The sequence below is a fragment of the Linderina pennispora genome (assembly GCF_002104995.1).
Source record: "Linderina pennispora strain ATCC 12442 chromosome Unknown DL89scaffold_9, whole genome shotgun sequence".
Lineage (NCBI taxonomy): Eukaryota > Fungi > Kickxellomycota > Kickxellomycetes > Kickxellales > Kickxellaceae > Linderina > Linderina pennispora.
In genome coordinates, this window is record NW_024468257.1 from 852,161 (window position 1) to 867,856 (window position 15,696).

The window sequence follows — 15,696 nt, forward strand, 5'->3', positions numbered from 1 at the left end:
GAAGAGGGCGGGCCGTGAAGCCAGGTCTGTTTGCAATTTATAGGCAGTCGGAAAGATACTTTCCCCTACTCCGGGGAGCATCAACATCCGCTCGGCAAAATGCGAGCGAATCGCAAGCCCGTCAGCTGCAGGATCCCGCCGTTGCTATTGATACATGTAGAATTTTTTTGTCGAGTGAGAGAGGAAAATGGTCAAAAGCTTGGCGTGTTGTTGGCCGACGCGTGGTTCATAGTCAGCTCCGGTGCAATCCCAGGCTGCACTGCCTGCGACTGCTGCACCTGTGCTGACTGCGGCTGCTGTCCCTGGGACGCAACCATCTGCGACTGATTATTCAGCATCAGAAACTCCATGAACTTGTCGTTTAGCAGCAGATTTGGGTCCTGCCGGCCCTGCTGCAGCGCCAGGTCAATGTACGCCTGGTTGCCGCCATTGCCGATAACCAGCGGGCTGTTGTTCTCGATGGAGGGGAATAGCGAGCTAATGGCCTGCGGAGCCGAGAACTGTGTGTTTGGCGAAAACGTATACGTATTGCCAAGCACCGCTGCCTGCGGTATTGGCGACTCCGGCGATGCCCCCAACGACGACCGCTCCACTGACGACCGCTCGAGCAGCGGCGCCGAGTCACTTGTGTCACTGCGCTTGTGTCTCTTGAGAATCGGCGGCGACTCTGACAGAGCATTAAACGGTGCCGAAGCGGCCGGCGGCGTGTTCACTGGCAGCTGAGTCGGCGTCGCCCACTGGCTCGGCAGCGAAAGCCCGGCCATCTCTGATTGCAGGCTGGTGAGATCCTGCATTGGCGTGCCGACGGACATCGCCGGCTGGCTCATCTGCGCGACTCCCTGGGTATCGAACATGGCAAAGTTCATCGGATCCTCAACCACGCTGCCGGGTGTAGCAACACTCGGCAGGCACCCGTGGGCGGTTGCCAGGTCCGACAAGTCGCTGTGCACTGAGGAGAAGCTGCCCGGGCTGCTCATGCCGTCGCCCAGCCCGTACATGTACATGAGCTGTGGCGAGCATAAGGGCGAGGGCGTCGAGCCCGACTGCATATTACACATGTGTGCTGGGAGCGCGTTCGCCGGCCGGATTTGCCGCTGGTACATGTGCGCTGTGATCTGCTGTGGTGCGCTACTGTACTGCGCGCCGTGGAATGCTGACATGGTCGCGTGCTGTGGCCCTATGGGGATCGTGATCGGGTGTGCCCCTGAATAGTCGTAGCTGGGCGGCATCTGCAGAGACACCGAGGGGTTGGTCGTCAGCGAGCCTGAGCGCCGCGTCGAGCGCGCCAGGGGTTTGTATACGCACTGGATGCTGCGTCGCAGGCAGTGGTCGCACGCCGGCCGGGTGCCACTGCATTTGATTTTGCGTCTCCTATGGAAAAGCAGAAGAAAGGAGAAAAAAGCGGGTCAGTGATATGGACAGGGTGGGGGTGGCCAGTGCACAAGCGCTATTACTGCCCCCAAGCCTGCACTATCGTCTGATTATCGCTTACCTGCAGTTCTCACACGAGTGGCGATACCGAACAAGCTGCTGGGGACTGGGTGCGGGGGAAGGCGGCATGGGCTATTGTAGGATGTAAATGCGGGGAAATTACGCTTTTGGATGGTTGAAAGACGCAGCTGAGGATATTGTAGAGAAACAAGCTTGGACAAGAAATAAAAAAGCTAATAAAAGCAACGAAAAATGGCTACGAGGAAAAAAAAGGGCGACCTTCTCATCAACCAGAGGCGCTCCAACCACTTTTTAAAAAGCCTGGTCAAGTTTTTCCCACCTGCTCCCTGCCACCACCCTCCCTGCCTCTTTGAGGCGACGGGCGCGTCGTGCTGAAAATGTGTGATTTAGTTGTCACTGTTCCAAGGCCCACTTATCTCACCAGTCCTAAGACCCAATTTGGTGACGAAAAAATTTCGTGACTGTGCCGATTCTAATGTATCGTCTGGTTGGTTGGTTTTCTTTGCCTTGCTTGGTGGCCAAAATATTTGCTGAAAATGGCTTAGTGGCCAAACCTTTCCACTTTTTTGTCCTTCTCAAGAGAAGGTGTCCTGTGTCCTTTTGTTGTGCCAGTTAAATCTAGAAGGACGAGCCATTGAAATGCAATATACGTAATTTTTGTCCTGCAAGAGTAACCTACTTCCCCAAAGGATATCCCGCCTGCTTACTCACCTCCCTGCAGCAAGACCTGCGCCCTTGCTGCTGCTGCTGCGCGCATTTCCCTCGGCGAATTTGCTGCCTCTCCCCCAACAGCATGTGCCAGATACAAAAAAAAAAAAAGCAGGGCTGCACTCGCCTGTGTTTGTCGATGTCAACAAACCAGTGACTATTCCACGAGTGTTTACTTAAATAACAACTATTGCCCTGTCTCTTGCACAGTATGGCCTATTTCCCACTTGCAGTAAACACACATGCTTTAAACATACTGGTCCTTTGAAGAAATAGAAAATCCCAATGATCAGCACCAGTACGCCCCTACACTGGCACACAGGCCTAGCACCAGCTCAGGGTGAGACGTCTTCGATTCGCACGAGCCCACCGGCTCCTCCACTGGCAATCCACGACGACGAACTTCTGTTCCTCGACCACGCACACACCTGCACGGCAATTTGCGGCGGGAAGATGTTTACCTGCTTCGTGCCGCCACCAGGCTTGTGGGCTCGGGCCTGCACCGGCTGCCGGCCCACACACACAGGCCGTCCACTGATCCCTGGCGTCTCCTTGTCACCAGTGACGTCGCCATCCATCTCAACATCAATATCATCGTACTCCCACAGCAGGCGGTAAATCCGGCGGTACAGAGGCGGGATCTTCTTGGCAGGCAGCAGCCACCCGTAGTTTTGCACCATCAGATCGCCACCCTCGGCCACAGCGCCGTAGTATGTGTGGAACTCGGATGCTTGCGCCATCAGCACTTTGCCGTCCACCTTCATGCAGAGGAACGTGCTGCAGTCGTAGTTGTCGTTCCAGTGCACGGGCTGGTCGCCGCGCCGCCCGCCCAGCGCCCTGCCAGGTGGCTGGTCGCGTGGCGGCTGGTGCAGGCACGACAGCATCCAGGGGTCGTTGCCGTTGGGCGATATATCGGGGGATATCACGCGAAGAATGTTGTCTGGGTCGCTCATCACTAGACTGGCGGTTTCGTGCAGCCAGATAAGGCATCGGGGGTGCCCCGGATGGCACGCCAGCGGGTTCGTGTAGCGCAGCGGGAATGCCAAGCATATCTGCTTCATCCGTCCATCGTTGCCAACAGTGAGCACCTGGACGTTTCGCGGCCCGATTTGCCTAAACCCGGATTCCTGTTGGGGACAGGTTATGTCATCGAACATGGGCACTGCAGAGAGGACTGCGCTTTGATGGAGCTTGGCCGCTATCATGGGGAACAGCTTCATCTGATGGCCCCTGGTCTGCAATTGGCTGCGCCTCAATATACGGCCATTGATGGCCGAGAACGCGCCGCTGCACAGAGATGGACTCGGCCAGCGACCACAACGTTAAATGGCCACTCGATGTGCCTGCCATCACCACACTGCTGCCAACCCAGTCCATGCTGGTAAATATTCCATGCACCCATCTTGTTTCCAGCACACTCCGCTGGCCAGTGCAGGTACACTGGCTCGCCCTCACCAACCCCAGCCGCTGCCCGGAGCGCTTCAGACGCCGGAATGCCGCACACCCGTAAATACCCGTCGCCAAAGATTGCCGCCAGGTATCCTCGAACAGCAAGACCCTCGCCACCCGAATCCTCGGGCATCGAGATCGGGCACCACTTGAGCGAGATGCACCGGCCAAAATTGTGCACCAGAGCCATATCGAGCAGGCACTCGGACCCCTCGGTGTCCAGGCGCCAAATTTGTATCGACCCGGGCGCAGGCATCACTTCCTTGCTGCTGTTCAGATACTTCATGTTCTCCTTGTATGTACCCATGCATTCCCCCCACGGTAACAAAATCGTGCTTTGGCTTGACACCCTCTGCTACTGGCACCCAGTCGATTGACCACACCGATATGCCAGCATTTATCGCCCACCCGCGCGTGTCGCATGCCAAGGGCTCCGCCTTGAGCATGTCCACACGCAACCATGCCGTTCTCGAGTGCCTGCGCGTTCGCGTTTAGCATGCGGATGTCAAGCGCGCTGTTCTCTGACGCACTGGTGTCATCTGGATCGTTTAGAAATGGCGGCAGATGTGACTTGGGAGGCGAACGCTCAATATCCCAGCTTTGAGAGATCCATCCGGGCATTGCGCATCAGCATCCATATCGGTTCAGCGAATCCGACATCGATCCGGGTAGGGTTCGGACCATGGTCTTTGGGCTTCGGGCCGTCCCACTCAGTGACCTGTTTAATGTGTCTCAGCTTCATTTGGTGATTTCGGAATGGCCTCCTTTGCTGGCCATGGCTTTCTCGTCTTTCTCGGCTTCTTTGTGCTGGGGCGACCCCTGCTGTTTTGTGTGGATGTTGTGGATACTGCGTCAGATTCGTCCGGCTCACCGAGGTCCTCTAGCTCGTCCAAATCCTCTTTCTCCTCGCTTATTCACACTGATGGCATCTGACAACTGGTCGTCGTCGCTGGGGAACAGTCTCCGGATCAGCAGTAAATTCGTCTTCTTCATCGTCGCTGCCACTGTTGAAGAACAGAAATCGACGGATCGATCTGCTCAGCATAGTTGATCTGGGCCACTGAACGGCGGCTGCGACTCCTTTCTTGTCTGGGCAGCATGGGAGTTGAGCAGTTCATCGACTGTGGGCTGGGCCGGTGCTGCTGCATTCTTGGGTGGACGACCGCGACGGCGCGGTGCACTGACCGTAGTCAAGTCTGCAGGCTGCATTCTTTGGAGGGCGACCACGCCGGCGAGGTACATCGCTGGTGGTGCTTGTAGCTTGTTTCAGGTGCTGCACTTGCTGCTGGTGCTGGTCCAGCTGATACAGAGCCATTCTTTGGTGGGCGACCACGACGACGTGGAGCACCAATATCGGTGCTACCTGCTGATTCGGCTGCCACTCCTACACTGGCTGCAGTTGGCCTGTTCTTTGGTGGACGCCCACGACGACGCGTACCATCTACGCTAGTCACAGTTTTCCTGTGGTGGCAGCGTTGATGCTTCTGCCGCTGTTGTTGGCTGCTGATGCTGCTGAGGTACTCTTTGGTGGACGTCCACGGCGGCGCGGTACAACTACGGGATCATTCACCGGTTCCTCGGGCGATCCGAATCTCAGAATGTGCCTCTGGTACCGATCTCCGGTTTTTACTGCCCTTGGGTCTGCCGCGGGGCCGACCACTAGGAACCGGCTCCTCCTGCTCATTACTCGGTTTCTCTGATACCTCTGACTCAGCTGCTGCTTGCCCCTTGGGCTTAGTCTTGCTGCCTCTTGGCCGTCCTATGGGCCGTTTACTGGCGTCATCCCTTTCGCTTTTTTTGCTCGAGGCCTTTTGCTTTAACGGGGCGACCACGCCAAGCGAAAGTGCTGGTGCTGGTCCATCGTCTGCAGCAGGATCTTGCTCAGCAGCTGGCGTCGGGCTAGCGCCGCGCCCGCGTTTGGCTGGTTTCTGCTGCTCAATGCCGTCCTGCTGTGCTATAGAGTCGTGTGCGCGTTTTCGAGTGACAGCGCCTTCTGCTATCTCAGACTGCTTGCGCGGACCGAAAAACTTGCTGAGACTAGTCTGCTTTGGTGTCTGCAGCTTGCTGCTGGTAGGCGAATTTCTTCCACTGCGACCCATGCTGAATGATAGTAAAAAAAAAAGTGTGCGGTGAACTCGCGGAGACAGAAAGCGTTTGGAGCCGAATACCTCGTTTTTGCTCGCGACAAGCATCGAACTCACGCGCGAGTCGTAAAATTTTTATTTTGCAGCGAGAACCACAAGCGTAGCGAGTCGATTGCAAGCGATATACTTTGCCAGCCATGGTTTCGCAAGCTTCGAACCTCCCGCCTTCTCCCCGAACCAACAGCTCGCTTATTCACACCGCTCTCTACTTGTACATTATGTCTTCAGCAGCAGCAGGACAGGTCGCACCGATGGGCAGCGAGGGTGCCTTCAAGTCGACAATCGCCGAGTACCTGGAGGACTTGCCGGCGCAGTTCTGCCAGCAGCTGTTCACAAAGCCTGCCGCTTGCCTGGCCATTTTCCGGCTCCTGTCAACGCTGGGGAAGCATATCATCATGTCAATGCTGTACCTGGACGCGCCTATCGAGCTCACCGATGTTTTGCAGTGGGCGAAGCCGGGCAAGACGAAATCATTCAAGTCCAAGATCCACCGGCTGCGCAAGCTGCGAATCCTGGTGGAGAACTCTGGCAAGGTGTCGCTGGACCCGATGTTTAGGCAGGAGCTCCGGAATGCGCTGACGGGCGGTGGTGACTTTGGCAGCTTTGGTATTCCAGCTACCACGCGCGACCTGCGGATCACTGAGGCATGGCTGGAAAAGTATGCAAACGAAAAGTGGGAGGCGATTTTGCACTTCATGGTCGGGCAGAATGCCGAGATGCCTCAGCCCTCGGACAGCGTCCTGCACATCCTCAAGATGTCTCGGCTAATGGAGCGGCGCGAAGGCGACATGCGGATCACAAACAGTGGGTTCCAGTTTCTGCTGCAAGATGTCAGCTCGCAGGTGTGGACTGTCCTGCTGCAGTATCTGAGGCTGGCCGAGGATCAGAACATGGACGTGGTGGAAGTGCTGAACTTTTTGTTCCAGCTCGTCGGGCTTCAGCTAGGCATAGCGTATAGGACAGACCGGTTCTCCCAAAGCCAGCGCAAGATGCTCAGCGAGCTCAAGGACTTTGGACTCATGTACCAGCAAGGCGACGTGTTTTATCCGACCCAGCTGGTGACATCGCTGACCAGCGCCATGAACGCCGAGCACACCTCTAACAACGGGCAGGTGTCAACCACTGAGATGTCGGCAGATGGCTACGTCATCCTTGAGACAAACTGCCGCGTGTATGCCTATACGTCGTCGCCGTTGCAGATTGCGATCCTGAACCTGTTTGTGCACCTGGTCAGCCGGTTCCCCAACTTTGTCACCGGCGTCATCACGCGCGACAGTATCCGACGCGCCTTGTCAAACGGCATCACAGCGGACCAGATCGTAACATACATGACAGTGTATGCCCACCCGCATATGCGTAACCAGATGCCAGTGCTGCCCATCACGGTGACTGATCAGATACGGCTGTGGGAGAACGAGCGGAATCGGCTGAAACCGACGGCGTCGTACTTTTACAAGGACTTCCACCAGCGGCAGGACTTTGAGCGCGTATACAAGTATGCGGAGGATCTGGGCGCAATTCTCTGGTGCAACATCGAGAAACGGCAGATTGTGGTTACCCCGGCTGCCCATGTGGTGATCATGCAGTACGTAAGAGGCCACAGAAAACCGGAACAGCGGGGGTAAAGACATGGGATGAATACCCCAGATTTGGGATAGACTTTTCTATGTCTTAGTTGCAGATACACGCTTTCGATGTTTCTTGCAGAGCATACCCATGCCGTGTATAAAACTAGGACAAGCTGGCCCGGCGACTGCCCGATCTTTTCTTTTCGCGACACTAGCAGTTTGTTTTTACTTTTTTTGTTAATGGACGACGCCTCCCACACTAATCTTGCGCATACAACGCTGCTCGTTAGCGGCATGACCTGTGCTGCCTGCGTCAATACAGTCGAGCAGCAGCTGAAGAGCTCTGGCGCCAAAACGGTCTCAGCCGATCTCATGACTGGGCTGACCACAGTCGTACACGATGCTGGGCTTCTCTCCAGCGACAATGTGTGCGAATGCATCGCTTCCTTAGGGCTTGAGGCCGAGGTTTTGCAGACACACCAGCCAGTCGATAGAATGCTGGACCAGAGCGAGGAGGCCTGGCTTGAGTTCAGAGTGCCTGTCGCTGACGCACAGCTGCCAACTGTCACCCTGGAACACACCGCAGGCGTAGTTTCAGTCTGTGTTGCCGAGGATAATTCGGCAGTCAGCGTGCGGTACTTGCCAAAGGTGGTAGGTGAGCGCGAGATCGTGGAGAAATTGAAAGAGACTGGTGTGGAGGTACGCGAAGAAGTAGCAGTGATAGCCCCAAACCCATCGCGGATAGCTGCTCAGCGCATGCACCAACACCAGCGCTCCGCTGGCAGGCGGTTCCTCGTTTCACTCATATTCGCAGTACCAGCCCTGCTCTTGATGCTGCTGAACTCGATGCTGGCGCTCTCGCATCCCATATACAGGTTTCTGCACAAACGCACAGCAGGCTTGTACACACCTCATACAGCATGCATGTTTGTGCTTGCTACGCTGTGCCAGATCGTCCTGGGCTCCCGGTTCTACATGCACGCAGCCAAGGCGCTGCTAAAGGCACGCACGGCTAACATGGATGTGCTGGTAGTGCTAGGCACAACAATGGCATATGCAGGCTCGATTGTGAGCACGGTCATGGGGTGTAGCGATTTCTTCGAGACGCCGATATATCTCATCTCGTTTGTGCTGCTGGGCAGGTGGCTCGAGTCAACAGCCCGCGGACGCAGCGCCAGCACTGTGGCATCGCTGATTGCACTGCAGCCGCAAACCGCGGTCCTGGCCGATGGGGCCGTTATTGGCGTTGAGGAGATCAAGCCTGGCGACCTGATTTTGGTCAGTGGAGCGTCGCACATTCCGTGCGACGGCATTATCGTGCAAGGTCGGACATACGTCGATGAGTCGCTGATAACTGGCGAGTCGTGCAGCGTGGCCAAGGCACCAGGCTCGAATGTGGTTGGCGGGTCGTTCAACCAGATGCGCAACATCCAGATCCGCGCTACTGCAGCAACCGACAGATCGGTGCTGTCTCGGATTATCCAGCTTGTTCGCGATGCGCAGGCCAACAAGCCCAGGCTGCAGCAGGTTGCCGACCGGGTCGCCTCCAAGTTTGTAGTGCTTGTCACCGTCGCATCTGTGCTGGTCTTCATTGTGTGGATAGCTGTGGGGGCGCGCGGCGGGATCAAACGCCAGTGGATCGAGAGCAAGGGCATGGCCAATCACCAGCACAACCTGCATGACAAGGAGCGGCTCACACGTATCTATGACACGATCTTCGCCTTGCTCAACGCCATCAGCGTGCTGGTCATCGCGTGCCCCTGTGCGCTTGGTCTGGCAGCACCTACAGCGATCATGGTAGGTACTGGCGTGGCTGCGCGCCTGGGGATCCTAATCAAGGGCGGCGGGGTGGTCATGGAGGCTGCTAGCAAGGTTGATGTTGTGGTATTTGACAAGACTGGGACGCTGACGCAGGGCCATCCGTCGGTGGTCGACTTGCGCGAATTGCGTGGGCTGCCGCCAGGCTGCAAGGGCTGGATATACAGCGCCATCCACGCGATCGAGAGCATGAGCAACCACCCACTGGCCTCTGCTGTGCGGCAGTTCATTGAAATGCATACCCGGATCACCCAGGACATCGAGATCTGGGAACACGAGGAGGTGCCGGGCTGCGGCACCCGCGCTCTAGTCAGCGTGCCAGACGACCTGCGGGAGCACCTGGGCTGGGGCGAGTCGCAGAAGGCGTATCTGAGTATCGGCAGGGAGGGCTGGGTGTGGGCGGACACGTCGTTTGTCAGCTCGCTGTCGCCAGAGGAGCGCAGCGAGCGAGAGTGCAAGAGGCAGTGGGAGACCAACGGATACACTCTCGTTTCCGTGTGCCTGCAGCCGAAGCGCAGCCACGACGTGCGCCAGGCATCCTGGCCTGTGCCTGCCTGCCCGCTCCTGTCATTTGCTGTCGACGACCAAGTGCGCCAAGAGGCCAAGTTTGTCATCGACAGCCTGCAGCGTAGTGGAGTCGAGGTGTGGGTTGTGTCGGGCGACAAGGCCGAGGTCGTCCAGGTAGTGGCCAACCAGCTAGGCATCAGGAACATTATCGCCGGCGTGCTGCCAGGCGAAAAGTGCGAGCGCATACGCGGGCTACAGTTTGCTGGCGATCGGCGCAGGGTCGTGGCCATGGTCGGCGATGGAATTAACGATGCGCCAGCTCTGGCCCAGGCCGATATTGGGATTGCTGTGGACTCAGGCACGGCCACGGCCATTGAGACCGCGCCCGTGGTCCTGATGCGCCCGTCTCTGCTGCCGCTTCTGACCTTTTTTGACATCTCCCTGGTGACGATGCGCCGCGTCAAGCTGAACTTTATCTGGGCATCTGGCTACAACCTCGTGTGCCTGCCCATTGCCGCCGGAGTGCTCTACCCGGTGATCGGACGCGGTCTTCCACCCGCTATGGCTGGCCTTCTCATGGTGCTTAGCAGTTTTACGGTAATGCTGAGCAGCCTTTCATTAAAGCTCTATAGAGGCAAGTACTAATAAACCGTTATCCCGGGCCGACCTTTGGCATCTCGTTGTGCTCAGGTGCCTGCTCCAGCTTGTTGTTGAATTCGCGCACCCGTTCGCTATGCGATTTGGCCGCCATCTTTTCGATCCGCTCCATCTGCCGTTTGCGCTGCACCTGCTCGAACTTTCTTTCGGCCTCGGTCTGCGTGACTGCCTGGACTACTGGCTCCGAGTCCTTCGATTCCTTGTGGTGGCGCTTTTTAGACTTTTTAGACTTTTTCTTGAACAGTTTCGAGTCCTTTTTGAGTTTGAGCGACCCGTGGACGACGCCGTTGTCGTATGCCGACATGGTTGGAAGCAGAGTGTGGGTGATATGACAAGCGTGCATCGCCCATGTCGCCACCCTGCTGCATAGTGATGAAGCATGACGGCAGTAGCGTATGGGTACTACCCGAAATCACTCAATTACCTTACATTAGTAATCTCGTGAACACGAAAACTATCGGTCCAGTCGGTGCGCTATTTTTACACCATGCCGATCGACGTAGACAAGAGGAAAAAAAAGGTGTGCTTTGTAATGACAAAGTACAAGGCATCGACGTGCATCTGGCGCGTACTAATAATCACCTGAATTCTGGGCGAGACACAGTGCCAATACACACCCTCCAGACTTGGCATAGTGGAGGCCCGGTGCAATAGGAAATGATCGGCAAATAAAGGCATTGGAGCGTTGCACACCGCACAGGCAGAGAGGTTAGGCTTTTCATTCCGTGGCCGACGACTGTATTCGCTGGTGACACTGGCTTCAGAATCCCGATCAACACTATATTGTGGAGTAAGCGCGCGACGAAAGACTCAAGCCCGTGAGGTCGAGAGAAAAGGGCCCAGGTGTTTGTGCTTGCCCAGTTTTTCCAGACTGCTCGCTGCCAAACGATGCCTCCCTTCTCTCTCTGCTTCTGACAGCTTTTTTTATTTTCGATTTTCATCTCTTTGCGACCCACTTGCTCAGCTGGACATACGCTTCGCACCTGCTGAGTTTTTTTTTGTATTTCTGCATCTGTCTATAAATAGACCCGCGTCTGTGTCCATTATCCCCTTCTTGGCTTGATTTACAGGTACGGTGTGCTAAGGCTATCTGCAGATATGTGGTTTATGGCCCCTCTCTGCTCGGCAAAGGGTCTCCTCCACACTCGCCAAATCTCTTTACTTGCAACAGCATAGTATACCACCAACAAAAAAGTATCTGGCCTCTATCCAAACGCTCAATTCCAGCACGCTCTGGTCGGTTAACGCCTTGGAAGGATTTGCACGGCAACTGCAACCGAACGGAACCGCTTCGCAGACCACAAAAACAACAACAGAAATTTTTCTCAAACCAGTGCTAATCACCCAAGCTCTCTTGTTCTAACTCGCCGTGGCTTTGTCTCCCTCTCCTTCACATCCTCTTCTACATCCAACATTTTCACATATAGTATTTCTAAAGGCTTATGCTCTCCCACGATCATCGCCAGCCCGAGGCTGCTGGCACAGCAGTAGCGAGTACGCCAATAGCAGCCATCGTCACAGTGGCTTCTGAATCAGCCGCCAGCAGCGAACCACAGCCACGGATCCCTGGTACCACTGGGCTTCGTGTTTCTCCACCTGTTTCTCCTTCGTATGCTCCAGTCCACCCCCTCCGCATTCACACAAATTTGACAACCCCACCACAGCACTGCGACCAGCAATTCGGCGGCCACAAGAAGAAGGACTCCAAATTCGACACCACCGACGACGAAGACGACAGCACCAATAGCAACAACAAAGACGAATACGACACAGCGCTTATGCTAGCCCGCGCCGAAGTTGCCAACGACCTGCTTTACAGAGATCCGAAACGAGTGGTTATCGAGCACGGCCATTTGCAGGCAGACAAGAACACGCTGATTTCGCTGGCCGACGTTACATCTCCCACCCTGCGAACTGCACTCCCGACTCTGCCCCTTTCGCCACCGCAACAAAACACAACAACAGCAGCACAGACAATGGATGCATCGGATGCTCATATAGCGCCACCGCCGCAAGGGGGACCGCGTCGACGCGGCTCGAACGACTCGTACAAGGTCTACCCGTCTGACGACGAGCGCGCACTGCCCGAATTCATCCTCAGCAGCAAGACTATGGACGAGCTTGACGCAGTCACGGGTGCCTGGGAAGAGGCCCTGGACAGCCTGCCTGACGGCGACTTCTGGCAGTCGGTGATCTCTGACCTTGACGGCTTGCAGAAGCGCGCTCCGCTGCACCTGGCCGCCAAAGTGCGGGCTGGAATTCCAGCTCGGCTGCGTGGCGTCGTGTGGCAGACACTGACCAAGGCGCGCTCGACATATCTGCAGACCGTGTACTCCCAGCTGGTCAAGGAGCCCTCGCCCCACGAGCGTGTTATCCGCCGCGATCTGACCCGCACGTTTCCCAGAATCCCAGTATTCAAGCGTGAGGGCGGTGATGGCCAGCAGTGGCTGTTCCGGATCCTCAAGGCCTACTCGTTGTATGATGCCGAGGTCGGCTATTGCCAGGGCCTCGGCTTCATTATCGGCCCGCTGATTCTGAGTATGGGCGAGTGCGAGGCGTTCTGTGTGCTGGTCCGCTTGATGGAGACATACGATCTGCGCGGCATGTTCACCGAAGACATGGCCGGGCTGCACCTGCGCCTGTACCAGTTCCAGATTCTGGCTGCTGAAATCATCCCCGATGTGATGCACCATTTTGAGGAGCACGGAGTCCTGCCAGCAATGTATGTGCCAGCATGGTTCTTGTCGCTGTTTGCCTACACCATGCCCTTGGGCTTTGTCCTGAGAGCCATGGATGTGCTCATGGCTGAGGGCGCGCCAGAGTCCATCATGCGCATGGGCATATCCCTGCTGCGGCGCAACGCGGCCGCGCTGCTCGAGCAGGAAGATTTCGAGTCCATCATGCGCGTGCTCAACACGGGACTCTACGACGAAGAGAACTGCCCGCGTGACCGGCCCGGCTTCATTCTGCAAGAGGCATCCCAGCTCAGCTCCATTGTCACCAGTGCCCGGCTAGAGTCTCTTGAGGCGCAATACTGCAAGGAGTCCGGTGTAGTGCTCAAGGGCCGCCCCAGCACAGCCGCCGAGCGCCCGGCAATTGATGTTACGGCGCCGAACCGCACTATTATGAACTTTTTGGGCTGGCCGTGGGGCAACAACAACTCGGGCCAGAACAGCATTTCTTCGTCCGTCGCATCAACACCGCACCCAGGCACTACTCCGGCTGCACCGCGGTGGAAGCTCGGCAGCATTGGCGTGCCCGGCAACAACAAGAGCGCGCTAGATACCCCTGAGGACCAAGAGTCGAGCGGCCGCATTAGCCCCCGCGTGCTTGAGCTGACCGAGGCGCAAAAACTGCACTCGCAGCAACTGCGCGAGCAGATGCTCCGCGAATTGCAGAAGCAGGAAAACAGCCCAGCCACGATCCTTGGCTCGATAAGCTCGCTTACTCTGAACTCTGAGATCAAGCCCCGTGAGTCTGCCGACTCGTCGACCGCCACCGGCCGCACGTCCTCTGAGGAGGATCCCAAGGTGCGGCCATCTGACAAGAATGACAACGCGTGGCGCGAACAGGTCCTGGAGCCGCTCCAGCGCCAGTTGCACGACGCCCGGGTCACCTGCGACACTCATCGCGATGCCCTGGTCGCGCTGCAGGGCGACCATTCGTCGCTGATGACCGATCTAGCCTTGGTCAAGACTGAGCGTGCGGAGCTGGCCGAGCAGAACGAGCAGCTGCGCATGCTGATTCGCAAGATGGATGGCGAGCGTCAAAAGTTCCAGCAGGAGCGTGAGGACAACGCTGAGAAACTGCAGCGAGCTGAAATGGCACTGATTCGTGCCCGCATGGAGCTGGCAGAGGCCGATGAGGACCGTGCAACGCTGCAGCGCCAGCTGAGCAATCTGCGCAAGTTTGTTTCCGAGTCCATCGATACGCCCGTGTCCCCGACGGGCAACGCTCACCGGACCAGCATTGCCACCGACCTTCCCCGGCAGCAGCCCCAGCAACAGCAACGGCCAGGTAGATTCAGCATTTCCAATCTGACGTCCAACTGGGGCCTGCGCGGCTCTGTCAGCCCGCGTGCATCGCTGCAGCACGACATGTCGTCGGCAAGCATATCCTCTGCTCTCTCTTCCTCCCAGCAGACCGACGACGGACCCCTGCAGCAGCTGTCAAACGCATCGATCCACAGCAGCAACAGCAGCAGTCGGATATCGATTGACAAGCACTCGAAGCGCTCCTCAACCATCCCCATTGCCTCGCTCCACCGCAGCAAGACGCAGCCGTCAAACATGACCAGCCATGTTGCTGACGCCCTCAATGACTACTCGATGGCAGGTGATGTGCCCACCCCGCGCGGCACCGTGCAAGGCAGCAGACAAGATGCGCTGGCCCGCCTCAACGGCGGCGGGCGCTAGGCACCTACAAGACAGTTGTACTAATTTTCAGATTTCTAAACACCGCAGATACTATATTAGAAGTTGTGCTTCTTTGGACGTCCCCTTTACGCAGCCATGCCCATGCTCTCGCGCAGCTCTGCCAGCTCGTCGTCCTCGTCCTCCTCGACTGGGATGCTCGGTTGTCTGACCGCACCTGAGGGGATCTTGGGCAGAGATACGGGCGCCCGCTCGGCATTGAGCAGCTTCTTGTCGAGCTCCTCCTGCTCCAGCTCCTCCAGCTCGGCGTTGAGCTCGTCCTCGTCGAGCTCGGCACCAAAGAACTGCGGCTGCGAAATAGCCTCTGATACCTCGTTGGCCAGGTCCATCTGATCCCTAATGTCGTCCATAGTCTGGTCGACCTTGTCGATATCCAGGTCCTTGTGAATGTTCTTCATGGCCTCTGCGCCCTTCTGCATCGCCTTCATCGTTTCCAGGTTGACGTTGGCCGCCTCAATGGCCATAACCTGCGTCTCGAGCGTCATTCGCGACCCAGATATTTTCTCAATCTGCGTCTCTAGCAACCGTTTACGCTTCAGCGCCGCCAGTGCTGCCTGCTTGTTCTTGGTCGCGTTGGCCCGCGCTACCTTCACCTCATTGTCTATTTTGGCCTGCAAGTGGCTCTCACGCTTCTCGAGCATTGAGAGGTTCTCCCGCAGTGTTATGATTGCGTCTTTGGGTGTTGCCTTGGGCTTCGACCCGCCGAAAAACAGCTTCATTGTAGTAAATTGCAAAGGGAAATTGTGAGTTGCAAAAAAAAAAAAAGAAGAAAGAAACGTACTGCAGTGAGAAACGAAGAGACGACTGAGGGCTCTGTGCCTGTGTGAAAACACTCTTGGCATACGCCAGCAATGGTCATGACATCACGTGGATGGGTGATCGAGTAAATCAAATTACCGAATACAGCAGCGCTACCCGTTGCTGTGCGCTTGTTGGCCAGCGGCTGCTGGATGACCCTGC

At 56.7% G+C, this 15,696-nt stretch overlaps 7 protein-coding genes across 7 annotated transcripts; 3 read left to right on the plus strand and 4 right to left on the minus strand.

Moving 5' to 3' along the window:
* Nucleotides 1-3: 3 nt before the first annotated feature.
* On the minus strand, nucleotides 4-1,404 carry DL89DRAFT_185004 (uncharacterized protein). The gene has a single exon (XM_040883943.1). It carries the CDS (start codon nucleotides 1,227-1,229, stop codon nucleotides 192-194), a length of 1,038 nt encoding a protein of 345 aa, XP_040742623.1. The 5' UTR covers nucleotides 1,230-1,404; the 3' UTR covers nucleotides 4-191.
* Nucleotides 1,405-2,491: 1,087 nt separating this feature from the next.
* On the minus strand, nucleotides 2,492-5,744 carry DL89DRAFT_268610 (uncharacterized protein). Its single transcript, XM_040887976.1, is given in 15 exon segments — nucleotides 2,492-3,390; nucleotides 3,422-3,582; nucleotides 3,602-3,901; nucleotides 3,930-4,046; nucleotides 4,069-4,194; nucleotides 4,268-4,345; nucleotides 4,458-4,518; nucleotides 4,615-4,789; nucleotides 4,850-5,002; nucleotides 5,036-5,131; nucleotides 5,180-5,215; nucleotides 5,240-5,295; nucleotides 5,320-5,400; nucleotides 5,431-5,558; nucleotides 5,595-5,744. The coding sequence occupies 15 exon segments, from the start codon at nucleotides 5,706-5,708 to the stop codon at nucleotides 2,496-2,498; spliced, it is 2,577 nt and encodes an 858-aa protein (XP_040742624.1). The 5' UTR covers nucleotides 5,709-5,744; the 3' UTR covers nucleotides 2,492-2,495.
* Nucleotides 5,745-6,004: 260 nt separating this feature from the next.
* Nucleotides 6,005-7,378, plus strand: DL89DRAFT_224631 (RNA polymerase II transcription factor B subunit 2; the record flags this gene model as incomplete). The annotated part of the gene is made up of 1 exon (XM_040884702.1): nucleotides 6,005-7,378. The coding sequence occupies one exon, from the start codon at nucleotides 6,005-6,007 to the stop codon at nucleotides 7,376-7,378; it is 1,374 nt and encodes a 457-aa protein (XP_040742625.1).
* Nucleotides 7,379-7,561: 183 nt separating this feature from the next.
* DL89DRAFT_224863 (heavy metal translocatin) lies at nucleotides 7,562-10,291 on the plus strand (the record flags this gene model as incomplete). Its single annotated transcript, XM_040884720.1, has 2 exons — nucleotides 7,562-7,848; nucleotides 8,107-10,291. 2 exons carry the CDS (start codon nucleotides 7,562-7,564, stop codon nucleotides 10,289-10,291), a joined length of 2,472 nt encoding a protein of 823 aa, XP_040742626.1.
* A 7-nt stretch (nucleotides 10,292-10,298) lies between these two features.
* DL89DRAFT_294027 (DUF1754-domain-containing protein) lies at nucleotides 10,299-10,607 on the minus strand (the record flags this gene model as incomplete). The annotated part of the gene is made up of 1 exon (XM_040890458.1): nucleotides 10,299-10,607. One exon carries the CDS (start codon nucleotides 10,605-10,607, stop codon nucleotides 10,299-10,301), a length of 309 nt encoding a protein of 102 aa, XP_040742627.1.
* Nucleotides 10,608-12,414: 1,807 nt separating this feature from the next.
* Nucleotides 12,415-13,236, plus strand: DL89DRAFT_224514 (RabGAP/TBC; the record flags this gene model as incomplete). The annotated part of the gene is made up of 1 exon (XM_040884692.1): nucleotides 12,415-13,236. A coding segment is annotated over one exon (822 nt), but the record flags the coding sequence as incomplete, so codon positions are not given.
* A 1,484-nt stretch (nucleotides 13,237-14,720) lies between these two features.
* Nucleotides 14,721-15,501, minus strand: DL89DRAFT_268612 (uncharacterized protein). Its single transcript, XM_040887977.1, has one exon. The coding sequence runs from the start codon at nucleotides 15,453-15,455 to the stop codon at nucleotides 14,805-14,807; it is 651 nt and encodes a 216-aa protein (XP_040742629.1). The 5' UTR covers nucleotides 15,456-15,501; the 3' UTR covers nucleotides 14,721-14,804.
* Between the last annotated feature and the right edge of the window lie 195 nt (nucleotides 15,502-15,696).